Here is a 27,833-nt window from a genome sequence, read left to right on the forward strand (position 1 = left end):
GGCCGCGCCGGGCGCTGAGGGCGGCGGGGAGCACCGGGACAGGGTGCAGGAGCCCTGCAGCAGGATCAGCCGCTGTTCCCCCTCTCGCTCTCCATCCAGCCGCTCGTTCTCCCGCTCCTCCGCGGCCGTTGCGGGCCCGCCGCCATGACCCAGGCCGAGCTGCGGCTCTGCTCGCTCCTGCTGCAGGAGCACTTCGGGGACATCGTGGAGAAAGTGGGGAGCTCGCTGCTGCGGACCGGGCCGCGGCCGCTGCGGCTGCTGCTGGGGGACACGGGGCTGCTCCCGGACCAGGTGCGGGGCACCTGGAGGAGGGGGTTTTGGTGTGGGAATGAGCTCGTGGTGGCTGAAATGAAGGGGAAATGGTTGGAGGTTAAGGTGGGGTTTGAGTTAATTGGAAATTAATAGGGGTTTGTTCCCATTAAAAGGGACGGGGTTATTCCCATAATTCCCATAATTCCCATTCACAGGGATGGGGTTATTCCCATTATTCCCATTAACAGGGCTTGGGTAATTCCCATTATTCCCATTAACAGGGACAGGGTTTTTAATTCCCATTATTCCCATTAAAAGGGCTGGGGTAATTCCCATTATTCCCATTAACAGGGCTGGGGTAATTCCCATAATTCCCATTAAAAGACATGGGTTTATTCCCATTATTCCCATTAAAAGGGCTGGGGTTATTCCCATAATTCCCATTCACAGGGATGGGGTTATTCCCATTATTCCCATTAACAGGGACAGGGTTATTAATTCCCATAATTCCCATTAAAAGGGCTGGGGTAATTCCCATAATTCCCATAATTCCCATTAACAGGGATGGGGTTATTCCCATAATTCCCATTAAAAGACATGGGTTTATTCCCATTATTCCCATGGAAAGGGATGTGGTAATTCCCATTAAGAGGGCTGGGGTTATTCATTCCCATTATTCCCATTAACAGGGCTGGGGTAATTTCCATTAAAATGGGTGGGGTAATTCCCATTAAAAGACATGGGGTTATTCCCATTAACAGGCACAGGGTAATTCCCATTATTCCCATTAAAAGTGTCGGGGTAATTCCCATTAACAGGGCTGGGGTTATTCCCATTATTCCCATTAAAAGGCATGGGTTTGTTCCCATTATTCCCATTAACAGGGCTGGGGTTATTCCCATTATTCCCATTATTCCCATTATTCCCATTGTTCCCATCATTCCCATTAACAGGGCTGGGGTAATTCCCATTATTCCCATTATTCCCATTCACAGGGCTGGGGTTATTAATTCCCATTATTCCCATCATTCCCATTAAAGGGCTGGGTCTGTTCCCATTATTCCCATGAACACTCACAGCGTTACTCCCACTACAAGTCCCCACTTTATTTTATTATTTTACTTTTCCCCCCTTGCCGAGCCTCATCCCTCCCTCTGTCCAGCAGGTGAAGAAGGCGCTGTGTGTGCTGCTGCAGCACGGCCTGGATTAATGTATCATTTAATTATTTATTCATTTTATTGTCTTATTATTTATTTTATTCTCCTGTGCCCGGCAGGTGAAGAAGGCGCTGTGTGTGCTGATCCAGCACAGCCTGGATTAATTTATTGTTGAATAATTTAATTATTTTTTATTATTTATTTTGTTATTTTATTATTTTATTATTTCATTATTTCTTCTTTTTTTTTTTTTTTTAAATTTCATTATTTTATTATTATTTTTTTACTTTTCCCCCCTGCTCTGTCCAGCAGGTGAAGAAGGCCCTGTGTGTGCTGATCCAGCCCGGCCTGGATTAATGTATCATTTAATTATTTATTCATTTTATTGTTTTATTATTTATTTTATTGTTATTTAATTTTATTTTATTATTTCATTATTTTATTATTATTTTTTTACTTTTCTCCCCCTCCCGTGTCCCGCAGGTGAAGAAGGCGCTGTGTGTCCTGATCCAGCACGGCCTGGATTAATTAATTATTTATTTATTTTATTGTTTCATTATTTATTTATTTTATTCTCCCGTGTCCGGCAGGTGAAGAAGGCGCTGTGTGTCCTGATCCAGCACGGCCTGGATTAATTTATAATTTAATTATTTATTTATTTTATTGTTTCATTATTTATTTATTTTATTCTCCCGTGTCCGGCAGGTGAAGAAGGCTCTGTGTGTGCTGATCCAGCACGGCCTGGATTAATTTATAATTTAATTATTTATTTATTTTATTGTTTCATTATTTATTTATTTTATTCTCCCGTGTCCGGCAGGTGAAGAAGGCGCTGTGTGTGCTGCTGCAGCACGGCCTGGATTAATTAATTATTTATTTATTTTATTGTTTCATTATTTATTTATTTTATTCTCCCGCGTCCCACAGGTGAAGAAGGCGCTGTGTGTCCTGATCCAGCACGGCCTGGCGCGTTTCCAGGCGCAGCCGCGCGGCCCCGTGGAGTACGAGGCGCAGGGCCCGCGCGTGCTGCGCCTGCTGCGCCACCCGCGCTACATCTACACGGCCAAGGCGCTCTACGGGGACCCGGGCGAGCTGCTGGTGGAGGAGCTGCTGCTGCACGGCTGCCTGCCCATGAGCTGCGCCGTGGCCAGGGTGGCTGACCGCCTCACCGACACCATGGAAGGTGGGAAAACAAAGGTTCTCCCTCAAAAAAGTGGGATTTGGGAACGATGGATGGGATCAGAGATGGTGTAGGGTGTTCCTTGAGGGATCCAGAGGAGCTGTTGTGGTCCATGGGCAACTTCTCATGAGCTGATCGCCTCACCAAGCCCATGGAAGGTGGGAAGGAAGCTCCTCACTCAAAAAAATGGGATTTGGGAATGGTGGATGGGATCAGAGGTACCATAGAGGGTTCTGTAGGAGAGCTCTTGGTGGAGGAACTTCCGCTCCATGGGCAACTTCCCATGAGCTCCGCCGTGGCCAGGGTGGCTGATCGCCTCACCAACACCATGGAAGGTGGGGTCAGATCCCGAAAGTTTGGGATCTCAGTTGGTGGATGGGATGATGGGATCAAAGGCACTGTTGGGTGTTCTTTGAGGGATCCAGAGGAGCCGTTGTGGTCCACGGGCAACTTCTCATGAGCTGATCGCCTCACCGACACCATGGAAGGTGGGAAGGAAGGTCCTCACTCAAAAAAGTGGGATTTGGGAACGATGGATGGGATCAGAGGTACCATAGGATGTTCTTTGAGGGATCCAAGAGAGCTTTATGGTGACCCCAGGGAGCTGCTGGTGGAGGAGCTGCTGCTCCATGGGTGTCTGCCCATGAGCTGTGCCATGGCCAGGGTGGCTGACCGCCTCACCGACACCATGGAAGGTGGGAAAACAAAGGTTCTCCCTCAAAAAAATGGGATTTGGGAACGATGGATGGGATCAGAGATGGTGTAGGGTGTTCCTTGAGGGATCCAGAGGAGCTGTTGTGGTCCATGGGCAACTTCCCATGAGCTGTGTGGTGGCCAGGGTGGCTGACCGCCTCACCGACACCATGGAAGGTGGGAAAACAAAGGTTCTCCCTCAAAAAAATGGGATTTGGGAACGATGGATGGGATCAGAGATGGTGTAGGGTGTTCCTTGAGGGATCCAGAGGAGCTGTTGTGGTCCACGGGCAACTTCTCATGAGCTGATCGCCTCACCAAGCCCATGGAAGGTGGGAAGGAAGCTCCTCACTCAAAAAAATGGGATTTGGGAATGATGGATGGGATCAGAGGTACCATAGAGGGTTCTGTAGGAGAGCTCTTGGTGGAGGAACTTCCGCTCCATGGGCAACTTCCCATGAGCTCCGCCGTGGCCAGGGTGGCTGACCGCCTCACCAACACCATGGAAGGTGGGAAGGAAGCTCAGAAAAATTTGGGAATGATGGATGGGATCAGCATTACTGTAGGATGTTCTTTGAGGGATCCAGAGGAGCTGTTGTGGTCCACGGGCAACTTCCCATGAGCTGATCGCCTCACCGAGACCATGGAAGGTGGGGAGGAAGGTCTTCCCTCAAAAAAATGGGATTTGGGAACGATGGATGGGATCAGAGGTACCATAGGATGTTCTTTGAGGGATCCAAGAGAGCTTTATGGTGACCCCAGGGAGCTGCTGGTGGAGGAGCTGCTGCTGCACGGCTGCCTGCCCATGAGCTCCGCCGTGGCCAGGGTGGCTGACCGCCTCACCGACACCATGGAAGGTGGGAAGGAAGGTTGTCCCTCAAAAAAGTGGGATTTGGGAACGATGGATGGGATCAGAGATGGTGTAGGGTGTTCTTTGAGGGATCCAGAGGAGCTGTTGTGGTCCACGGGCAACTTCTCATGAGCTGATCGCCTCACCGACACCATGGAAGCTGGGAAGGAAGGTCCTCACTCAAAAAAATGGGATTTGGGACTGATAGATGGGATCAGAGGTACCATAGGATGTTCTTTGAGGGATCCAAGAGAGCTTTATGGTGACCCCAGGGAGCTGCTGGTGGAGGAGCTGCTGCTGCACGGCTGCCTGCCCATGAGCTGCGCCGTGGCCAGGGTGGCTGACCGCCTCACCGACACCATGGAAGGTGGGAAAACAATGGTTGTCCCTCAAAAAAGTGGGATTTGGGAACGATGGATGGGATCAGAGATGGTGTAGGATGTTCCTTGAAGGATCCAGAGGAGCTGTTGTGGTCCACGGGCAACTTCTCATGAGCTGATCGCCTCACCGACACCATGGAAGGTGGGGAGGAAGGTCCTCACTCAAAAAAATGGGATTTGGGAACGATGGATGGGATCAGAGGTACCATAGAGTGTTCTTTGGAGGACCCAGGAGAGGTTTATGGTGACCCCAGGGAGCTGCTGGTGAAGGAACTTCTGCTCCATGGGCAACTTCCCATGAGCTGTGCAGTGGCCAGGGTGGCTGACTGCCTCACCAAGACCACGGAAGGTGGGAAGGAAGCTCCTTCCTCCCCAAAAAATGGGATTTGGGAGCAGGATTAGCATGTGAACGGGACCAGAGGCACTGTAGGGTGTCCACAGCCAGGCGGTAGCGGTGGCCATGGTGTCACTGTGTTCTCCTGAGCCTCAGGAACATCCAGGATCTGCTCTTGGACCTGCTCATGGAGAGCATGGAGGGTTGGAAGCTTCTGAAAAACCAGGGATTGATTTGTGTGTGGGAATGTGATCCCAAAGACTCTGCGGGGTGCAGGTGGCAGTGAGGACAGCATGGCCACGTTCTCCTGAGCCTCAAGAACATCCAGGACCTACTCTTGGACCTGCTCATGGAGGGTTGGAAGCCTCTGAAAACCCAGGGATTGATTTGTGTGTGGGAATGTGATCCCACAGGCTCTGTGGGGTGCAGGTGGCAGTGAGGACAGCATGGCCACCTTCTCCAGAACCTCAGGAACATCCAGGATCTGCTCTTGGACGTGCTCATGGAGGATTGGAAGCTTCTGGAAAACCAGGGATTGATTTGGGTCCCACAGGCTCTGTGGGGTGCTGGTGGCAGTGAGGACAGCACGGCCATGTTCTCCAGAACCTCAGGAACATCCAGGATCTGCTCTTGGATGTGATTTGTGTGTGGGAATGGCTCTGTGGGGTGCTGGTGGCAGTGAGGACAGCACGACCATGTTCTCCAGAACCTCAGGAACATCCAGGACCTGCTCTTGGATGTGATTTGTGTGTGGGAATGGCTCTGTGGGGTGCTGGTGGCAGTGAGGACAGCACGACCATGTTCTCCAGAACCTCAGGAACATCCAGGATCTGCTCTTGGACGTGCTCATGGAGGGTTGGAAGCTTCTGAAAAACCAGGGACTGATTGGTGTGTGGGAATGGCTCTGTGGGGTGCAGGTGGCAGTGAGGACAGCACGACCATGTTCTCCAGAACCTCAGGAACATCCAGGATCTGCTCTTGGGTGTGATTTGTGTGTGGGAATGGCTCTGTGGGGTGCTGGTGGCAGTGAGGACAGCACGGCCATGTTCTCCAGAACCTCAGGAACATCCAGGATCTGCTCTTGGACCTGCTCATGGAGAGCATGGAGGGTTGGAAGCTTCTGAAAAACCAGGGACTGATTTGTGTGTGGGAATGGCTCTGTGGGGTGCTGGTGGCAGTGAGGACAGCACGACCATGTTCTCCAGAACCTCAGGAACATCCAGGATCTGCTCTTGGACGTGCTGATGGAGGGTTGGAAGCTTCTGAAAACCCAGGGATTGATTTGTGTGTGGGAATGGCTCTGTGGGGTGCAGGTGGCAGTGAGGACAGCACGACCATGTTCTCCAGAACCTCAGGAACATCCAGGATCTGCTCTTGGGTGTGATTTGTGTGTGGGAATGGCTCTGTGGGGTGCTGGTGGCAGTGAGGACAGCACGGCCATCTTCTCCAGAACCTCAGGAACATCCAGGATCTGCTCTTGGACGTGCTCATGGAGGGTTGGAAGCTTCTGAAAAACCAGGGATTGATTTGTGTGTGGGAATGGCTCTGTGGGGTGCAGGTGGCAGTGAGGACAGCACGACCATGTTCTCCAGAACCTCAGGAACATCCAGGACCTGCTCTTGGATGTGATTTGTGTGTGGGAATGGCTCTGTGGGGTGCAGGTGGCAGTGAGGACAGCACGACCATGTTCTCCAGAACCTCAGGAACATCCAGGATCTGCTCTTGGGTGTGATTTGTGTGTGGGAATGGCTCTGTGGGTGCAGGTGGCAGTGAGGACAGCACGACCACGTTCTCCAGAACCTCAGGACCACCTCAGATGCCACCCGTGGTGTCTCTCCTCCCTCCTAGACGGGAAGACCATGGATTACGCGGAGGTGTCCAACACCTTCGTGCGCCTGGCAGACACGCACTTCATCCAGAGGTGCCCCGCGGCCCCCGAGGTGCCCCAGAACGCCAAGGTGCCCCCGGCCCCGGCCCTGGCCATCGCTGACAAGGACATGTACGTGGTGCCACGCATCAGCCTCGCGGGTGAGACCCCGAACTCTTGGGATTCTGGGCTGGGGAATTGGGATTTTTGGGGGATTTGGGCTGGTAGGGTTAAGTAGGAGTTGTTGATTTGTGTTACGTGTAAATTACATTTTAAATTTAAAAAATTATTTTAAAATTATAATTTTTAAAAATGATTCTTAAGTTATTTAAAAAGCATAATTTAATGTAATAAGTATAATTCAATTAAAATAAAATGTTTAAAAGTTAATGTAAAATTATTTAAAATTGCAATTTAATTTTTTGAAATTATTTAAAATTATGTATACGTAACATATGATTTATTTACATATAATTTACATATAATGTACACATATATTACGTCTGGCTTACATATAATTTACATGTAACTTACATATAATGTACACATACTTTACATATTGTTTGCATATAATCTACATATAATTTGCATATAATGTACATATGCTTTGCATGAGGTTTACATATAATTTGCATATAGTGTACATATATTTTACATATAATGGACATATACTTTACATATGGCTTATATATAATTTACATATGGCTTCGATATGATTTACATATAATTAACATATAGTCTACATATAATGTATGCATACTTTACATACAGTTTACATATAACTTACATGTATTTTACATATAGTTTACATTAAATTCACATACATTTACATCTATTTTGCATATAATTTACATATAGTCTACATTGTGATTTACCTATAATTTGCATATAATTTGCATGTAATTTTGGGGGTTACAGGGAAAGGGAAGAGGCGACACTCGTGCGACGAGGAAGAGGAGGGAGAGCACAAAGCCAAAAGGCAGAAGCAGGAGGGAGGAAGCTCCGAGGTACTGCCAGGGCTGGTGGTGCCCTCCTGGCAAGGGTGGCACCCAAACATCTCCTGGGGAAACCACGGGGGCATTTTTGGTGGTGTTTTCCTCATTTTCCTGGCTCCCATCCCTCAGTTTGGTGCCTATTTTTCCTCATTTTTCATGGCTCTTTTTTTCTCATTTTTCCTGGCTCTTTTCCCTCATTTTCTGTAGCTCTTTAACCTCATTTCTTGTATCTCTCTTTCCTCATTTTCCTCACTCTTTTTCCTCATTTTTTTGGCTTTTCCCTCATTTTCCGAGGCTCTTTTTACTAATTTTCTTGGCTCCCATGCCTCACTTTTGTGTCTGCTCTTCCTTAGCTTCCTGCCCCATTTCCCTCTCTTTTCCTGCCCCATTTCCCTCTCTTTTCCTGCCCCATTTCCCTCTCTTTTCCTTCCCCATTTCCCTCTCTTTTCCTGCCCCATTTTCCTGCCCCATTTCCCACTTTTCCTGCCCCATTTCCCTCACTTTTCCTTCCCCATTTCCCTCTCTTTTCCTGCCCCATTTCCCTCACTTTCCCTGCCCATTTCCCACTTTTCCTGCCCATTTCCCTCACTTTTCCTGCCCCATTTCCCACTTTTCCTGCCTATTTCCCTCTCTTTTCCTGTCCCATTTCCCTCTCTTTTCCTGTCCTATTTCCCTCTCTTTTCCTGCCCCATTTCCCTCTCTTTTCCTGCCCCCTTTTCTTCCCCATTTCCCTCACTTTCCCTGCCCATTTCCCACTTTTCCTGCCCCATTTCCCTCTCTTTTCCTGCCCATTTCCCTCTCTTTTCCTGCCCCATTTCCCTCTCTTTCCCTGCCCCATTTCCCTCTCTTTCCCTGCCCCATTTCCCTCACTTTTCCTGCCCCTTTCCCACTTCTCCTGCCCCTTTCCCACTTTTCCTGCCCATTTCCCTCACTTTCCATGCCCCTTTCCCACTTTTCCTGCCCATTTCCCTCTCTTTTCCTGCCCTATTTCCCTCTCTTTCCCTGCCCCTTTCCCACTTTCCCTGCCCCATTTCCCTCTCTTTTCCTGCCCCATTTCCCTCTCTTTTCCTGCCCCATTTCCCTCTCTTTTCCTGCCCCATTTCCCTCTCTTTTCCTGCCCCTTTCCCACTTTCCCTGCCCCTTTCCCACTTTTCCTGCCCATTTCCCTCTCTTTCCCTGCCCCTTTCCCACTTTTCCTGCCCATTTCCCTCTCTTTTCCTGTTCCATTTCCCTCACTTTTCCTGCCCATTTCCATCACTTTTCCTGCCCCATTTCCCTCTCTTTTCCTGCCCCTTTCCGACTTTTCCTGCCCATTTCCCTCTCTTTTCCCGCCCCTTTCCCACTTTTCCTGCCCATTTCCCTCCCTTTTCCTGCCCCTTTCCCACTTTCCCTGCCCATTTCCCTCACTTTTCCTGCCCCATTTCCCTCTCTTTCCTTGCCCCTTTCCCACTTTTCCTGCCCATTTCCATCACTTTCCCTGCCCCATTTCCATCACTTTTCCTGCCCCATTTCCCTCTCTTTCCCTGCCCCATTTCCCTCTCTTTCCCTGCCCCATTTCCCTCTCTTTCCCTGCCCCTTTCCCACTTTCCCTGCCCCATTTCCCTCTCTTTTCCTGCCCCATTTCCCTCTCTTTCCCTGCCCCTTTCCCACTTTTCCTGCCCCATTTTCCTGCCCATTTCCCTCTCTTTTCCTGCCCATTTCCCTCTCTTTTCCTGCCCCATTTCCCTCTCTTTCCCTGCCCCTTTCCCACTTTTCCTGCCCCATTTTCCTGCCCATTTCCCTCTCTTTTCCTGCCCATTTCCCTCTCTTTTCCTGCCCCATTTCCCTCACTTTCCCTGCCCATTTCCCATTTTTCCTGCCCATTTCCCTCTCTTTTCCTGCCCCATTTCCCTCTCTTTTCCTGCCCCATTTCCTTCTCTTTCCCTGCCCCATTTCCATCACTTTTCCTGCCCCATTTCCCTCTCTTTTCCTGTTCCATTTCCCTCTCTTTTCCTGCCCATTTCCATCACTTTTCCTGCCCCATTTCCCTCTCTTTTCCTGTTCCATTTCCCTCACTTTTCCTGTTCCATTTCCCTCACTTTTCCTGTTCCATTTCCCTCACTTTTCCTGTTCCATTTCCCTCTCTTTTCCTGTTCCATTTCCCTCTCTTTTCCTGCCCCATTTCCATCACTTCTCCTGCCCCATTTCCCTCACTTTTCCTGTTCCATTTCCCTCACTTTCCCTGCCCCATTTCCGTCTCTTTTCCTGCCCCATTTTCTTGCCCATTTCCCTCACTTTCCCTGCCCATTTCCCTCTCTTTCCCTGCCCATTTCCCTCACTTTTCCTGCCCCTTTCCCACTTTTCCTGCCCCTTTCCCACTTTTCCTGCCCATTTCCCCCACTTTTTGTCCCTTTTCCCCCCAGGCTCCCCCAGATGATGGCATTTACTGGCAGGTGAACCTGGAGCGTTTCCACCAGCACTTCCGTGACCAGGCCCTGGTCAGCGCCGTGGCCAGCCGCATGGACCAGGTCTGTGCCTCCACTCTGCAGCTCTCCCACTCCAATTCCTGCTTTTCCCACCCTAAATCCTGCTTTTCCCACTCCAATTCCTGCTTTTCCCAGTCTGGAACTGAGCTTTTCCAATTCCAGCTTTTCCCACTCCAATTCCTGCTTTTCCCACTCCAGTGCCAGCTCTTCCCACTCCAAATCCTGCTTTTCCCACTCTAAATCCTGCTTTTCCCACTCTAAATCCTGCTTTTCCCACTCTAAATCCTGCTTTTCCCACTCTAAATCCTGCTTTTCCCACTCTAAATCCTGCTTTTCCCACTCTAAATCCTGCTTTTCCCACTCTAAATCCTGCTTTTCCCACTCTAAATCCTGCTTTTCCCACTCTAAATCCTGCTTTTCCCACTCTAAATCCTGCTTTTCCCACTCTAAATCCTGCTTTTCCCACTCTAAATCCTGCTTTTCCCACTCTAAATCCTGCTTTTCCCACTCTAAATCCTGCTTTTCCCACTCTAAATCCTGCTTTTCCCACTCTAAATCCTGCTTTTCCCACTCTAAATCCTGCTTTTCCCACTCTAAATCCTGCTTTTCCCACTCTAAATCCTGCTTTTCCCACTCTAAATCCTGCTTTTCCCACTCCAATTCCAGCTTTTCCCACTCCAATTCCAGCTCCAATTCCTGCTTTTCCCACTCCAATTCCTGCTTTTCTCTCTCCTTTTCCCACTCCAATTCCTGTTTTTCCCACTCCAATTCCTGCTTTTCCCACTCCAATTCCTGCTTTTCTCTCTCCTTTTCCCACTCCAATTCCTGCTTTTCCCACTCCTTTCCCCACTCCAACTCCATCTTTCCCACCCCAATCCCAGTTTCTCTCTCCAGTTCCCCCCCAGTCCCAGTTCCCCCCCCCCAGTCCCAGTTCCCCCCCAGTCCCAGTTCCCCCCCAGTCCCAGTTCCCCCCCCAGTCCCAGTTCCCCCCCAGTCCCAGTTCCCCCCAATCCCAGTTTCCCCCCCCAGTCCCAGTTCCCCCCCCATCCCAGTTCCCCCCCCAGTCCCAGTTCCCCCCCAGTCCCAGTTACCCCCCAGTCCCAGTTCCCCCCCCAGTCCCAGTTTCCCACCCCAGTTCCCCCCCAGTCCCAGTTCCCCCCCAGTCCCAGTTCCCCCCCAGTCCCAGTTCCCCCCCCAGTCCCAGTTCCCCCCCCAGTCCCAGTCCCCCCCAGTCCCAGTTTCCCACCCCAGCCCCCCCCAGTCCCAGTTCCCCCCCCCAGTCCCAGTTCCCCCCCCCAGTCCCAGTTCCCCCCCCAGTCCCAGTTCCCCCCCCCAATCCCAGTTCCCCCCCAATCCCAGTTCCCCCCCAATCCCAGTTTCCCCCCCCAGTCCCAGTCCCCCCCCAGTCCCAGTTCCCCCCCCCAATCCCAGTTCCCCCCCAATCCCAGTTCCCCCCAATCCCAGTTTCCCCCCCCCAGTCCCAGCCCCCCCAATCCCAGTTCCCCCCCCAGTCCCAGCCCCCCCAATCCCAGTTTCCCCCCAGTCCCAGTTCCCCCCCCAGTCCCAGCCCCCCCAGTCCCAGTTTCCCCCCTGCAGACCAGCAGCGAGGTGGTGCGGACGATGCTGCGCATGAGCGAGGTGACCACGGCCTCGGGGGCCCCCCACACGCAGCCCCTCTCCTCCAACGAGGTGGGTCCTGCCAGCCCCTGCGATCCTGTCTGCCTCTGAGAATGCTCCAGGTGTGGGCACACGGGGCTTGGCTCCATTTGCTCAGAAGGATGATTAATTATATATTAAAATTTTTGCTCAGAAGGATGATTAATTAGGTTATATATTAAATTTTTTGCTCAGAAGGATGATTGATTAGGTTATATATTAAAATTTTTGCTCAGAAGGATGATTAATTAGGTTATATATTAAATTTTTTGATCAGAAGGATGATTGATTAGGTTATATATTAAAATTTTTGCTCAGAAGGATGATTAATTAGGTTATATATTAAATTTTTTGATCAGAAGGATGATTGATTAGGTTATATATTAAATTTTTTGCTCAGAAGGATGATTGATTAGGTTATATATTAAATTTTTTGCTCAGAAGGATGATTGATTAGGTTATATATTAAAATTTTTGCTCAGAAGGATGATTGATTAGGTTATATATTAAATTTTTTGATCAGAAGGATGATTGATTAGGTTATATATTAAAATTTTTGCTCAGAAGGATGATTGATTAGGTTATATATTAAAATTTTTGCTCAGAAGGATGATTATTTAGGTTATATATTAAATTTTTTTATCAGAAGGATGATTAATTAGGTTATATATTAAAATTTTTGATCAGAAGGATGATTGATTAGGTTATATATTAAAATTTTTGATCAGAAGGATGATTGATTAGGTTATATATTAAATTTTTTTATCAGAAGGATGATTGATTAGGTTATATATTAAAATTTTTGATCAGAAGGATGATTGATTAGGTTATATATTAAAATTTTTAATCAGAAGGATGATTGATTAGGTTATATATTAAAATTTTTGATCAGAAGGATGATTAATTGGGTTATATATTAAAATACTGCATTAAAACTGTGCTAAATGAACAGAGAGGATGAGCAGAAGGCTGCAAAGGACAAGAATGGAATGGAATGGGATGGAATAGAAAATAGAATGGAATAGAAAATAGAATAGAATGGAATAGAAAATGGAATAGAATAGAATGGAATAGAGAATAGAAAATAGAATAGAAAATGGAATGGAATGGAATAGAATAGAATGGAATAGAAAATAGAATAGATTAGAATAGAATAGAGAATAGAATAGAATAGAATAGAATAGAATAGAATAGAATAGAATAGAATAGAATAGAATAGAATAGAATAGAATAGAATAGAAAATTAATAGAATAGAATAGATTAGAATAGAATAGATAATAGAATATAATAGAATAGAATAGAAAATGGAATAGAATAGAATAGAAAATAGGATAGAGTAGAAAATAGAATAGAACAGAAAATGGAATAGAATAGAAAATAGAATAGAAATAGAATAGAACAGAATAGAAAATTAATAGAATAGAATAGAGAATAGAATAGAATGGAATAGAATAGAATAGAAAATAGAATAGAAAATAGGATAGAATGGAATAGAAAATGGAATAGAATAGAATGGAATAGAGAATAGAAAATGGAATAGAATAGAAAATGGAATAGAATGGAATGGAGTAGAATAGAAATAGAATAGAATAGAAAATTGAATAGAATAGAAAATAGGATAGAATAGAATAGAAAATAGAATAAAACAGAATAGAATAGAGTGGAATAGAATAGAAAATAGAATAGAATGGAATAGAAAATGGAATGGAGTGGAATGGAGTGGAATGGGATGGAATGGAGTGGAATGGAATGGGATGGAATGGAATGGGATGGGATGGAGTGGAGTGGAATGGGATGGAATGGGATGGGATGGAATGGAATGGGATGGAATGGAGTGGAATGGGATGGAATGGAGTGGAATGGAATGGAGTGGAATGGAATGGAATGGAATGGAGTGGAATGGATTGGAATGGAATGGAATGGAATGGAGTGGAATGGAATGGGATGGAATGGAATGGAATGGAATGGAGTGGAATGGATTGGAATGGAATGGAATGGAATGGAATGGAGTGGAATGGAATGGGATGGAATGGAATGGAGTGGAATGGAGTGGAATGGATTGGAATGGAGTGGAATGGAATGGAATGGAATGGAGTGGGATGGAATGGAATGGAATGGAATGGAATGGAATGGAGTGGAATGGATTGGAATGGAATGGAATGGAATGGAGTGGAATGGAATGGGATGGAATGGAATGGAATGGAATGGAGTGGAATGGATTGGAATGGAATGGAATGGAATGGAATGGAGTGGAATGGAATGGGATGGAATGGAATGGAGTGGAATGGAGTGGAATGGATTGGAATGGAGTGGAATGGAATGGAATGGAATGGAGTGGGATGGAATGGAATGGAATGGAATGGAGTGGAATGGAGTGGAATGGAATGGAGTGGAATGGAATGGAATGGAATGGAGTGGAATGGATTGGAATGGAATGGAATGGAATGGAGTGGAATGGAATGGGATGGAATGGAATGGAATGGAATGGAGTGGAATGGATTGGAATGGAATGGAATGGAATGGAATGGAGTGGAATGGAATGGGATGGAATGGAATGGAGTGGAATGGAGTGGAATGGATTGGAATGGAGTGGAATGGAATGGAATGGAATGGAGTGGGATGGAATGGAATGGAATGGAATGGAATGGAATGGAATGGAATGGGATGGAATGGAATGGAATGGAATGGAATGGAATGGAATGGAATGGAATGGAATGCACAACAAAATGCTGTGCCTGCTCCCAGCCCCGGCACAGGCTGGGACTGGTCACCAATTACAACAATCCCCATGGCCAGGGGAAGATGCCCCTGCTGCACTCCCAGCACACAGTTATTGGTTTTGTTGGTCACATTTCCTTCCCGAGGCTCTCAGCTCCTCAGGACGGGAAATCCTGAGAAAGGATTGCTCATAAAACACCCTGGCTGCAATCCCTTGACATTCCCTGGTTTCATTTTGATTTTTGTTAGATTTTCAGGTCTCTTCCAGCCGGGTACAACATCGGGAAGCAGGTGCTGGACCAGTACCTGGCGCTGCTGGCCGATGACCCGGTGAGCTTCTCCTGCCTCTCCTCCTTCTTTGTCCTCCCTCGCTCCTCCCTCCGGGGCTAAAACATTTTCACTGAGGGTTTGGGGAAGGTTTCTAACAGGTACTTGAAGGATTTTAAAGTTATTGGACAGATATCAGAGGTATTGAAATTATTTATCAGGTATTCAATAATATTCTGTATTTATTTTACTGATATTAAAGGTATTTAATAGGTGCTGAAGGTTTTTAAATTAATAAATATATTGAACAGATATTGAAATTATTCATCAGGTATTAAATAATATTCTGTATTTATTTTACTGACATTTAAAGTTACTGAACAGATATCAAAGATATTGAAATTATTCATCAGGTATTCAATAATATTCTGTATTTATTTTACTGACATTGAAAGTTACTGAACAGATATCAAAGATATTGAAATTATCAGGTATTAAATAATATTCTGTATTTATTTTACTGATATTTAAAGTTCCTGAACAGATATCAGAGATATTGAAATTATTTATCAGGTATTAAATAATATTCTGTATTTATTTTACTGACATTGAAGGTATTTAACAGATATCAAAGATACTGAAATTATTTATCAGGTATTAAATGATATTCTGTATTTGTTTTACTGATATTAAAGGTATTTAATAGGTGCTGAAGGTTTTTAAATAAATAAATATATTGAACAGATATTGAAATTATTCATCAGGTATTAAATAATATTCTGTATTTATTTTACTGACATTTAAAGTTCCTGAACAGATATCAAAGATATTGAAATTATTCATCAGGTATTAAATAATATTCTGTATTCTATTCTACTGAAATTTAAAGTTATTGAACAGTCATCAAAAATACTGAAATTATTTATCAGGTATTAAATAATATTCTGTATTTATTTTACTGACATTGAAAGTTACTGAAAAGATATCAAAGATATTGAAATTATTTATCAGGTATTCAATAATATTCTGTATTTATTTTACTGACATTGAAGGTATTTAACACATATCAAAGATATTGAAATTATCAGGTATTAAATGATATTCTGTATTTATTTTATTGACATTGAAGGTATTTAACAGATATCAAAGATATTGAAATTATTTATCAGGTATTAAATGATATTCTGTATTTGTTTTACTGACATTGAAGGTATTTAACAGGTGCTGAAGGTTTTTAAATCAATAAAGATATTGAAAAGATATTGAAATTATTCATCAGGTATTAAATAATATTATGTATTCTATTCTACTGAAATTTAAAGTTATTGAACAGTTATCAAAAATACTGAAATTATTTATCAGGTATTAAATAATATTCTGTATTTGTTTTACTGATATTTAAAGTTACTGAACAGATATCAGAGATATTGAAATTATCAGGTATTAAAGAATATTCTGTATTTATTTTACTGACATTTAAAGTTACTGAACAGATATCAGAGATATTGAAATTATTTATCAGGTATTAAAGAATATTCTGTATTTATTTTACTGACATTTAAAGTTACTGATCAGATACCAAAGATACTGAAATTATTTATCAGGTATTAAATAATATTCTGTATCTATTTTACTGACATTGAAGGTATTTAACAGGTGCTGAAGGTTTTTAAATCAATAAATATATTGAAAAGATATTGAAATTATTTATCATGTATTAAATAATATTCTGTATTTATTTTACTGACATTTAAAGTTATTGAACAGATATCAAAGATATTGAAATTATCAGGTATTAAATAATATTCTGTATTTATTTTATTGACATTGAAGGTATTTAACAGATATCAAAGATACTGAAATTATTTATCAGGTATTCAATAATATTCTGTATTTATTTTACTGACATTTGAAGTTACTGAACAGATACCAAAGATATTGAAATTATTTATCAGGTATTAAATAATATTCTGTATTTATTTTACTGACAGTGAAGATATTTAACAGGTGCTGAGGGTTTTTAAATCCATAAAGATATTGAACAGATATTGAAATTATTTATCAGGTATTAAATGATATTCTGTATTTATTTTACTGATACTTAAAGTTACTGAACAGATATCAGAGATACTGAAATTATTTATCAGGTATTCAATAATATTCTGTATTTATTTTACTGACATTTAAAGTTACTGAACAGATACCAAAGATATTGAAATTATCAGTTATTAAATAATATTCTGTATTTATTTTACTGACATTGAAAGTTACTGAACAGATATCAAAGATATTGAAATTATTTATCAGGTATTAAATAATATTCTGTATTTATTTTACTGACACTTAAAGTTACTGAACAGATATCAAAGATATTGAAATTATCAGGTATTAAATAATATTCTGTATTTATTTTACTGACATTTAAAGTTACTGAACAGATATCAGAGATATTGAAATTATTTATCAGGTATTCAATAATATTCTGTATTCTATTCTACTGAAATTTAAAGTTATTGAACAGTTATCAAAAATACTGAAATTATTTATCAGGTATTCAATAATATTCTGTATTTATTTTACTGACATTGAAGGTATTTAACAGATATCAAAGTTACTGAAATTATTTATCGGTATTAAATAATATTCTGTATTTATTTTACTGACATTGAAAGTTATTGAACAGATACCAAAGATATTGAAATTATCAGGTATTAAATGATATTTTGTATTTATTTTACTGACATTTAAAGTTACTGAACAAATATCAAAGATATTGAAATTATTTATTAGGTATTCAATAATATTCTGTATTTATTTTACTGACATTGAAAGTTACTGAACAGATATCAAAGATATTGAAATTATCAGTTATTAAATAATATTCTGTATTTATTTTACTGATATTTAAAGTTCCTGAACAGATATCAGAGATATTGAAATTATCAGGTATTAAATAATATTCTGTATTTATTTTACTGACATTTAAAGTTCCTGAACAGATATCAAAGATATTGAAGTTATTCATCAGGTATTAAATAATATCCAGTATTCTATTTTACTGACAGTGAAGGTATTTAACAGGTGCTGAAGGTTTTTAAATCAATAAAGATATTGAACAGATATTGAAATTATTTATCAGGTATTAAATGATATTCTGTATTTATTTTACTGACATTAAAGGTATTTAATAGGTGCTGAAGATTTTTAAATCAATAAATATATTGAAAAGATATTGAAATTATTTATCAGGTATTAAATAATATCCAGTATTCTATTTTACTGACAGTGAAGGTATTTAACAGCTGCTGAAGTAATTTAAGAATACTTGAGTTATTTAAATTATAATATATTAAGTTATAAGTTACAATTTTAAGTTAAAAAGTTAAAACTTGTCATTATAAGTTAAAGATATTTTTTCCTTGAAATCTTCCTGCTCCTCCCACTCCAAACCTGAAGTAAAAATCTCTATTTTCTCCTTGCAGTTGGAGTTTGTGGGGAAGTCGGGGGACAGTGGAGGGGGCACCTACACTGTCAGTATCCTTTGGGGGATTTGGGGGATTTTGGGCAATTTTGGGGTTTTTTGGGTAATTGTGGGTTTTTTTGGGTAATTTTGGGGTTTTTTTGGGTGATTTTCAGGGGGATTTATTGGTGATTTGGGGGATTTTGGGAGTGAATTTGGGGGATATGTTGTGGGGAATTAGGAGGATTTTCAGGGGATTTTGGGATGATTTGGGGTGGAATTTTGGGGTAGGGATTTTGGGCGCATTTTGGGTTTTTTTGGGTAAATTTGAGGGTTTTTTGGGTGATTTTCAGGGGGATTTCTTGGTGATTTGGGGGTGAATTTGGGGGATATTTTGTGGGGAATTAGGAGGATTTTGAGGGGATTTGGGCTGGAATTTTGGGGTAGGGATTTTGGGCACATTTTGGGGGTTTTTGGGTAATTTTGGGGTTTTTTGGGTCATTTTCAGGGGGATTTCTTGGTGATTTGGGGGTGAATTTGGGGGATATGTTGTGGGGAATTAGGAGGATTTTGAGGGGATTTGGGCTGGAATTTTGGGGTAGGGATTTTGGGCGCATTTTGGCGGTTTTTGGGTAATTTTGGGGTTTTTTGGGTGATTTTCAGGGGGATTTATTGGTGATTTGGGGGATTTTGGGAGTGAATTTGGGGGATATTTTGTGGGGAATTAGGAGGATTTTGAGGGGATTTTGGGATGATTTGGGGTGGAATTTTGGGGTAGGGATTTCGGGCAGATTTTGGGGTTTTTTGGGTGATTTTCAGGGGGATTTCTTGGTGATTTGGGGGTGAATTTGGGGGATATTCTGTGGGGAATTAGGAGGATTTTGAGGGGATTTGGGGTGGAATTTTGGGGTAGGGATTCTGGGCAGATTTTGGGCGCATTTTGGGGTGTTTTTGGGTAATTTTGGGTTTTTTTGGGTGATTTTCAGGGGGATTTCTTGGTGATTTGGGGGATATTTTGTGGGGACTTAGGAGGATTTTGGGATGATTTGGGGTGGAATGTTGGGGTAGGAATTCTGGGCAGATTTGCCACGACCTCGCTCGATTCTTGGGTGCATTTTTGCGGATTCCTCCTTGACCTCAACCCCCCCAGACCTGCACAAGGCCCTGGTGTCCCTGGCCACGGCCACGCTGGAGTCCATCGTGGAGGAGAGGTGACCAAGGGCTCCTGGAGCCTCCTCCTGGGCTGCCCAGCCCCTTGCCACCCCCCCTGACCCCAGCCCTGGTGCCCAGGTTTGGCTCCCGCTGTGCCCGGATCTTCCGGCTGCTCCTGCGCAAGAAGCACCTGGAGCAGAAGCAGGTGGAGGACTTTGCCATGATCCCAGCCAAGGAGGCCAAGGACATGCTCTACAGGCTGCTCTCGGAGAACCTGGTCACCTTGCAGGTGAGGGGTGCCACAGGTTGCCCAGGTGACGGGCACTGGCAGGGGATGCCAGCTGGAATTTGGGCACAGGGAACCATTCAGGAAGGGAGCACAGGTTCCTCTCTGGGAGGGTTTGGTTCCCACCATCCCTCTGCCCTCCCACAGGAGATGATTCCCAGCTCTGGAATGCCAGAGATTGCCCAGGTGATGGGCACTTCCCGGTGATGCCAGCTGGAATCTGGGCACAGGGAACCGTTTGGGAAGGGAGCACAGGTTCCTGTCTGGGAGTGTTTGGTTTCCACCATCCCTCTGCCCTCCCACAGGAGATGATTCCCAGCTCTGGGATGCCAGAGATTGCCCAGGTGACGGGCACTTCCAGGTGATGCCAGCTGGAATTTGGGCACAGGGAGCCATTCAGGGAGGGGGCACAGGTTCCTGTCTGGGAGGGTTTGGTTTCCATTTGGCTCCCACCATCCCTCTGCCCTTCCCAGCTCTGGGATCCCAGAGATTGCCCAGGTGTGGCAGCTGCCCAGGTGACGGGCACTTCCAGGTGATGCCAGCTGGAATTTGGGCACAGGGAACCATTTGGGAAGGTTCATTTTGTTCCCACCATCCCTGTGCCCTTCCACAGGAGGTGATTCCCAGCTCTGGGATGCCAGAGATTGCCCAGGTGATGGGCACTTGCAGGTGATGCCAGCTGGAATCTGGGCACAGGGAACCATTTGGGAAGGGAGCACAGGTTCCCAGCTCTGGGATCCAGAGATTGCCCAGGTGATGGGCACTTCCAGGTGATGCCAGCTGGAATTTGGGCACAGGGAACCGTTTGGGAATGGGATACTTCCATTTTGGCTTCCACCATCCCTGTGCCCTTCCCAGCTCTGGGATGCCACAGATTGCCCAGGTGATGGGCACTTCCAGGTGATGCCAGCTGGAATTTGGGCACAGGGAGCCATTCAGGAAGGGAGCACAGGCTCTCTCTGGTCGGGTTTGGTTCCCATTGGGCTCCCACCATCCCTCTGCCCTTCCCAGCTCTGGGATCCCACAGATTGCCCAGGTGTGGCAGCTGCCCAGGTGACGGGCACTTCCAGGTGATGCCAGCTGGAATTTGGGCACAGGGAGCCATTCAGGAAGGGCTCTCTCTGGTCAGTTTGGTTCCCATTGGGCTCCCACCATCCCTGTGCCCTCCCACAGGAGATCCCCAAGACTCCAGACCACGCTCCGTCGCGCACCTTTTACCTGTACACGGTGAACACGCTGGCTGCTGCTCGGATGCTGCTGCACAGGTGCTACAAGGTGAGCCCCGGGCCCCAGGGATCACAGATCCTGCTCAGGAATTCCCAGGGAATGCAGGGAATTGTGCAGGAATTCCCAGGGAATGCAGGGAATTGTGCAGGAATTCCCAGGGAATGCAGGGATTGTGCAGGAATTCCCAGGGCATGCAGGGATTGTGCAGGAATTCCCAGGGAATGCAGGGAATTGTGCAGGAATTCCCAGGGAATGCAGGGAATTGCAGCCCCGTGTGCAGGAATTCCCAGGGCATGCAGGAATTGTGCAGGAATTCCCAGGGCATGCAGGGAATTGCAGCCCCTGCAGGAATTCCCAGGGAATGCAGGAATTGCAGCCCCGTGTGCAGGGATTCCCAGGGAATGCAGGAATTGTGCAGGAATTCCCAGGGAATGCAGGAATTGTGCAGGAATTCCCAGGGAATGCAGGGAATTGCAGCCCCTGCAGGAATTCCCAGGGCATGCAGGAATTGCAGCCCGGTGTGCAGGAATTCCCAGGGAATGCAGGGAATTGTGCAGGAATTCCCAGGGCATGCAGGAATTGCAGCCCGGTGTGCAGGAATTCCCAGGGAATGCAGGGAATTGTGCAGGAATTCCCAGGGCATGCAGGAATTGCAGCCCCGTGTGCAGGAATTCCCAGGGAATGCAGGGAATTGTGCAGGAATTCCCAGGGAATTGTGCAGGAATTCCCAGGGAATGCAGGAATTGCAGCCCCTGCAGGAATTCCCAGGGAATGCAGGGAATTGTGCAGGAATTCCCAGGGTATTATATTATGTTATGTTATATTATATATAACTATATAATATATAAAAATTTATAATTATATATAAATATTATATTGTATATATAAATATACAATTATATTATATATAACTATATAATATATAGAAAATATATGTAATTATATATAAATATTATATAGTATATATAAATAATTATATTATATTATATACATTATATTATATATAGTTATATAATATATAGACTATATATAATTATATATAGATATTATATTATGTATAAATATATAATTATATTACATTATATACATTATATTACATTACATTCTATTCTATTCTATTCTATTATATATAGAATATATATTATATATAAATATTATATTATGTATAAATATATAATTATATTATATATATTACATTACTTTACATTATATTCTATCATATCATATCATATCATATTATATTATTATATCATTTCATATTACATTATATTGTATTACATTATATTGTATGATAATGCTATACTAAAACTCTAGCAAAAAGAACAGAGAGAAAGGATCTTGTCTTGGCAGACTCCCCCTGTGTGAGCACACGAGGCTCCATTTTCATCACAAGGCTGATTTATTATGTTATATATTATATTAAAATATTACATCAAAACTATACTGAAAGAACAGAGAGAGGAGAAGATCAGAAGGCTGCCAAAACAAGAATAAAATAAAAAATAAGTGACCAATCAATTAGTGATTGGTCACTAATTAAAACCAATCTGCATAAACCAATGAGAAATGCCCCTGCTGCATTCCACAGCAGCAGAGAGTTATTGGTTTTATTGTTTGCATTTCTTTCCTGAGGCTCTCAGCTCCTCAGGACAGGAAAAATCCTAAGAAAGGATTGTTCATAAAATATCCTAGGTGCAAAAGGAGGAGAGGAAAGGAGAGGAAAGGAGAGGAAAGGAAAGGAAAGGAAAGGAAAGGAAAGGAAAGGAAAGGAAAGGAAAGGAAAGGAAAGGAAAGGAAAGGAAAGGAAAGGAAAGGAAAGGAAAGGAAAGGAAAGGAAAGGAAAGGAAAGGAAAGGAAAGGAAAAGGAAAGGAAAGGAGAAAGGAAAGGAAAGGAGAAAGGAAAGGAAAGGAGAAAGGAAAGGAAAGGAGAAAAGAAAAGGAAAAGGAAGTGATAACAAAAGCTTGGGACTCTCAGAGAGTCTGACACAGCTGGACTTTGGTTATTTTTTTATTATATAATAATAATAAACCATACCCCCAAACAATCTTTGATTGGTTATTTTTTATTATATAATAATAAACCATGTCCCCAGACAATCTTTGATTGGTTATTTTTTATTATATAATAATAATAAACCATGTCCCCAAACAATCTTTGATTGGTTATTTTTTATTATATAATAATAATAAACCATGTCCCCAGACAATCTTTGATTGGTTATTTTTTATTATATAATAATAATAAACCATGTCCCCAGACAATCTTTGATTGGTTATTTTTTATTATATAATAATAAACCATGTCCCCAAACAATCTTTGATTGGTTATTTTTTATTATATAATAATAAACCATGTCCCCAGACAATCTTTGATTGGTTATTTTTTATTATATAATAAAAATAAACCATGTCCCCAAACAATCTTTGGTTAAATAGAAACAACTCCCATGGACCAAGCAAAGATGCACCTGATGGTAAACAGTGTCCAGACCACATCCCACAGCCACCAGACAATTATTGCTCACATTTCTTTCCTGAGGTTTCTCAGCTAGACCAGGAGAAAAACCCCAGCAAAGGGTTTTTTATAAAAACATCGTGGTGACAGTGCTCCCCCACCTCTTCCCTCCCCAGAGCGTGGCCAACCTGATGGAGCGGAGGCAGCACGAGATGCGCGAGAACAAGTGAGCTCCGTGCCCGGGGGTGGCCTGGCACGCCGGGCACGCCGCCACCACCACCACCACCTCCTCCTCCCCGTGGCCACCTTCCCTCCTAGGAGGCTCCTGGAGAAGTCCCAGCGTGTGGAGGCCATCCTGGCCTCCATGCAGGCCACGGGCGCCGAGGCGGCGCAGCTGCACGAGGTGGAGGAGATGATCACGGGGCCCGAGAGGCAGCAGCTGGAGAACCTGAAACGCAACGTCAACAAGTGAGGGGGGGTGGGATGGGGCTGGGGGACCTCGGTGGGGGGCTGCCCGTCACTGTCTGTGGCAGGACAGGTTCCTCTCTGGGAGGGTTTGGTTCCCATTTGGTTCCCACCATCCCTCTGCCCTTCCCAGCTCTGGGATCCAGAGATTGCCCAGGTGATGGGCACTTGCAGGTGATGCCAGCTGGAATTTGGGCACAGGGAACCATTTGGGAAGGGGGCACAGGTTCCTGTCTGGTCAGTTTGGTTCCCATTTGGCTCCCACCATCCCTGTGCCCTTCCCAGCTCTGGGATCCCAAAGATTGCTCAGGTGTGGCAGCTGCCCAGGTGATGGGCACTTCCCAGTGATCCCAGCTGGAATTTGGGCACAGGGAACCATTTGGGAAGGGGGCACAGGTTCCTGTCTGGTCAGTTTGGTTCCCATTTGGTTCCCACCATCCCTGTGCCCTTCCCAGCTCTGGGATCCAGAGATTGCCCAGGTGATGGGCACTTGCAGGTGATGCCAGCTGGAATTTGGGCACAGGGAGCCATTCAGGAAGGGAGCACAGGCTGGGGGACCTTGCTGGGGGGCTGCCCGTCACTGTCTGTGACAGAGAAGGAAGACTCGTTCACCAGATGATGATCTACAAGTCTCGTCTTTATTCCCGAATCGCCGATTATTACACACCCTTTAATTAGCTCATGCATAGTGCAAAACCCCAGCTCACCATTGGCTAATTAGTTACCAGCTATCCACGTGCTGTTTTGGTGCAGCTGTCACTACTTTTCCCAAGCTGTTTGGCTTTACCTCCTGGTTTTGTGCATTACTTCATCCATGGGCCAAGGACACACAGTTTAATTGGAATGGCAACTCCCCTCGTTCTCTATCTCGGTCCAATTAACCTCACTGTGACCTTCAGCTCGGAGCCAGCTTGTTACAAAGCTCCCAACATGTCTGTGCCCCCAGGATCGACGCCAGTGAGAACCAGGTGGATGAGACCATCTTTGTGCTGGAGTCGTTCATCGAGAGCACCATGAGGAGGCCGTGAGAGGAGAGGAGCAAGGACATGGGGACATGGACAGCAGGAGGGACAGGGACAGGGATGGGGACAGGGGACAGGGGACAGGGAGGGGGACAGGGAGAGGGACAGGGATGGGGACAGGGACCAGGGGACAGGGATGGGGACAGGGAGAGGGACAGGGATGGGGACAGGGATGGGGACAGGGAGCAGGGGACAGGGATGGGGACAGGGACCAGGGGACAGGGATGGGGACAGGGAGGGGGACAGGGATGGGGACAGGGAGCAGGGGACAGGGAGGGGGACAGGGAGGGGGACAAGGACCAGATGCCTCTACCCACAGTGCTTGTACTACTGAGGAGAATAAAGGAACACTTGTAACTGCAGTTGTGTGTCAGGTCCCTGATGTCAGTTTGCCTCTGGCCCTTGTGGGCTGAGGCTGGTTCCAAGGGAAAAGCTGTGAAGGAAGGCGTGTTGTGGTGCTTTTGTGTTCCCCTTGGGATGGCTTTAGCAGCTGCAGTGTGCCTGGAGCCCTGGGATTTGTGGTTTCCAAAACCCTAGCCCTAGGTGTAACCCTAACCCTAACCCTAACCCACGGCAGTAAAAGCAGCCTTGGGCTGAGGCTGGTTCCAAGGAAAAATCCGTGGAGGAAGGCATGTTGTGGCAGTTTTGTGTTCCCCTTTGCAGCTCACTGTGCCTGGAGCTCTGGGATTTTAGGTTTTCAGAACCCTATGGACCAGCCAGCCTCAGAGCACCGACAGCAGCCCTTTCCTGCACAAAACAAAGCTCCCCAGGCCAGGTTCCTGATGTCAGTTTGCAGGAGGCACTTGGCACTGTCAAAGCAGCAGAGTTGCTGATGGTGGCACCTTGCTTCTGGTAGGAATCCCGATCCGTTTGGAATTTCAGCCAGCACCGGCCACTCCGGCCCCTGGACACAAACCTGGCCTTTTCCCTGGGAAATAAAACTCACCCCTGAATTTCCTGGCTGTCCTTGAAGTGGAGCATTGGGCAGTAAAACTCCATCTGTGCTTCTGATTGCTGCTCACCGTGCTCTCCTCACCTTGATGTCATTCCTGGTTGCACTCCTCCTAGAAAGGAAAATCAAGAGTAAAAGCAGAAATTGCAGCAGCACCTGAACTCCCAACCTGAAATCCTGAACTTAAATAGTGCCTGTGTTCAATTCTGTGTGCTTTACAATATTTCCCATGGCAGTTTTTCTTTATTCACCTAAATGCACCTGCTGAAGTGATGGTCAGAACTACTGAAAAAGCCTTTTTTTTTTCTGAAATTAGAGGAGATTTTTTATCTTAGCAGATCCCCGAGCACAAGCTGGCATTAATATACCCCGGATGGTGCCCACCTCTCATTCCCATGACCCCCAAAAAAAGGGAGGGGGCAAATCCCACCCTCAGAGCAGCTGCTTCATTCTTCTGACTCCAATTCAAGAGGATTGATGTAGGAGAAAACTCTTCAGAGGAATGAAAATGTTTGATTTTTTTTAACTACAGCTACTTGGAGCAAAAGGGCAGAAAACTGGTAAGAAATAAAACTTTTTGTTTAGGCAGCATAGCTAGGTGAGTTGGGTAATTTGCTGTTAATTTACATAATTATTCCTTAGTCACTACTAAGTAGTCTCCACATATGATTAGAATATTCATGATATTAATGGTCTTGGGACCTCTAATTAGAGCTATCTAATTAATAAATAAAAATAAGGGAAAGAATAACCTCCCAGGCAGCAGAAGGGTTAAGTACATGCCAGGCTCACCCTTCTCTGAGATATTTGGTCCTGGGGCACAGAAAAAGTGCCCAGAAATGGAATTTTAAAGCCTTAAAACGCTGAAAAAGGCAGAGCTTCCTTCAAGTGAACCTCTTAAAAAAATGAGGAAATGGGGCAGTAACCTCCATTGAAACTGATACAATGGCAAAGAAATTCTAACTAGTGCTAAATAGGAAGCCCTTAAAATACCCTAAAAAAATTTAGAACTTCTGAAAGTATCCTAAACATTCCCAGAAAATTCTTTAAAAACTCCCACACCAAAAAAAAAACAAAAACAAAAACAAAAAAAGACCACCAAAAAAAAAAAAAAACCAAAAACCCCTAAAATAGCCTTAAAAAGCCCTGAAAAAAAGAAACTTTAAACACTGCTCAGCCCCCAACACCTTCCTGTAACTCTCTGCCCCACAATCACCATCCCTGCCTCTTAATTAGGGTAATTGGGGTCATTGCCTGAAGCTCCTGGGGGGGCTCCGGGGCTGTCCCACCCTCAGGGGCGCTGCCTTGTGCTGCTTTTGGGGAAAATTGGGTTTTTCTGGGGTGCTGCACCTGGCCCCTGACCCTAAGGGGACACACGGGGACAGGCAGTAAGAAAATACCACCTAATGGTACCTATTATTAAAAAATAAAAATTGCGTGCGAGCTGGGGGGATGCTGGGGTAGGGATTTTGATGGGTTTAGGGGGATTTTGGGGGGATTTGGGGGGATTTTGATGGGTTTAGGGGGATTTTGGGGGGATTTGGGGGGATTTTGATGGGTTTAGGGGGATTTTGGGGGATTTGGAGGGATTTTGATGGGTTTAGGGGGATTTTGGGGGGATTTGGGGGGATTTTGATGGGTTTCGGGGCATTTTGGGGGGATTTTGATGGGTTTAGGGGGATTTGGGGGGATCTGGGGGGATTTTGATGGGTTTAGGGGGATTTTGGGGGGATCTGGAGGGATTTTGGGGTTGATTTTGGGGGGTGTCGTGGAAATATAGAGAGGAATTTGGGGGGATTTTTATGGGATTTTGGGCGGGGATTTGGGGGGTTTTGCAGGATTTTGGGGATTTCCAGGACCCCCCCCAATCCCCCACCCCCCCGGGGCTGTTGGGGACGTTGGGGACAGCGCCGCTCGCGCCGGGGGCAGTTGGGGACAGCTCGCGACAGCCGCTGCCGCCCCCCACGGCCGGGCCTGGCGACAGTCGCGACATCCACCG

At 44.9% G+C, this 27,833-nt stretch overlaps 1 protein-coding gene across 2 annotated transcripts; it reads left to right on the forward strand.

The window, feature by feature from the left end:
- Nucleotides 1-114: 114 nt before the first annotated feature.
- Nucleotides 115-24,961, forward strand: POLR3C (RNA polymerase III subunit C). 2 transcript variants are annotated; one of them, XM_064401458.1, is made up of 14 exons: nucleotides 115-291; nucleotides 2,337-2,592; nucleotides 6,695-6,874; nucleotides 7,632-7,720; nucleotides 10,111-10,215; nucleotides 11,770-11,862; nucleotides 14,798-14,878; nucleotides 18,298-18,349; nucleotides 19,426-19,486; nucleotides 19,566-19,716; nucleotides 20,887-20,988; nucleotides 23,572-23,621; nucleotides 23,714-23,863; nucleotides 24,807-24,961. In XM_064401458.1, the coding sequence occupies exons 1-14, from the start codon at nucleotides 145-147 to the stop codon at nucleotides 24,886-24,888; spliced, it is 1,599 nt and encodes a 532-aa protein (XP_064257528.1). In that variant the 5' UTR covers nucleotides 115-144; the 3' UTR covers nucleotides 24,889-24,961. The 2 variants fall into 2 exon arrangements, with proteins under 2 accessions (XP_064257528.1, XP_064257527.1); XM_064401457.1 differs by lacking the exons at nucleotides 115-291; nucleotides 2,337-2,592 and adding an exon at nucleotides 4,231-4,499.
- Nucleotides 24,962-27,833: the final 2,872 nt, after the last annotated feature.

The sequence above is a fragment of the Passer domesticus genome, chromosome 32 (genome assembly GCF_036417665.1).
Source record: "Passer domesticus isolate bPasDom1 chromosome 32, bPasDom1.hap1, whole genome shotgun sequence".
In the NCBI taxonomy this organism is placed as follows: Eukaryota; Metazoa; Chordata; class Aves; order Passeriformes; family Passeridae; genus Passer; species Passer domesticus.

What these genes read in the sequence shown, in the direction of transcription:
- POLR3C (XM_064401458.1), top strand. Translation starts at nt 145, where the DNA reads ATGACCCAGGCCGAGCTGCGGCTCTGCTCGCTCCTGCTGCAGGAGCAC. An exon ending in AGGAGGGAGGAAGCTCCGAG is followed by an intron (nt 7,721 to 10,110) that starts GTACTGCCAGGG and finishes TTTTCCCCCCAG; the next exon opens with GCTCCCCCAGATGATGGCAT. An exon ending in AGCCCCTCTCCTCCAACGAG is followed by an intron (nt 11,863 to 14,797) that starts GTGGGTCCTGCC and finishes GATTTTTGTTAG; the next exon opens with ATTTTCAGGTCTCTTCCAGC.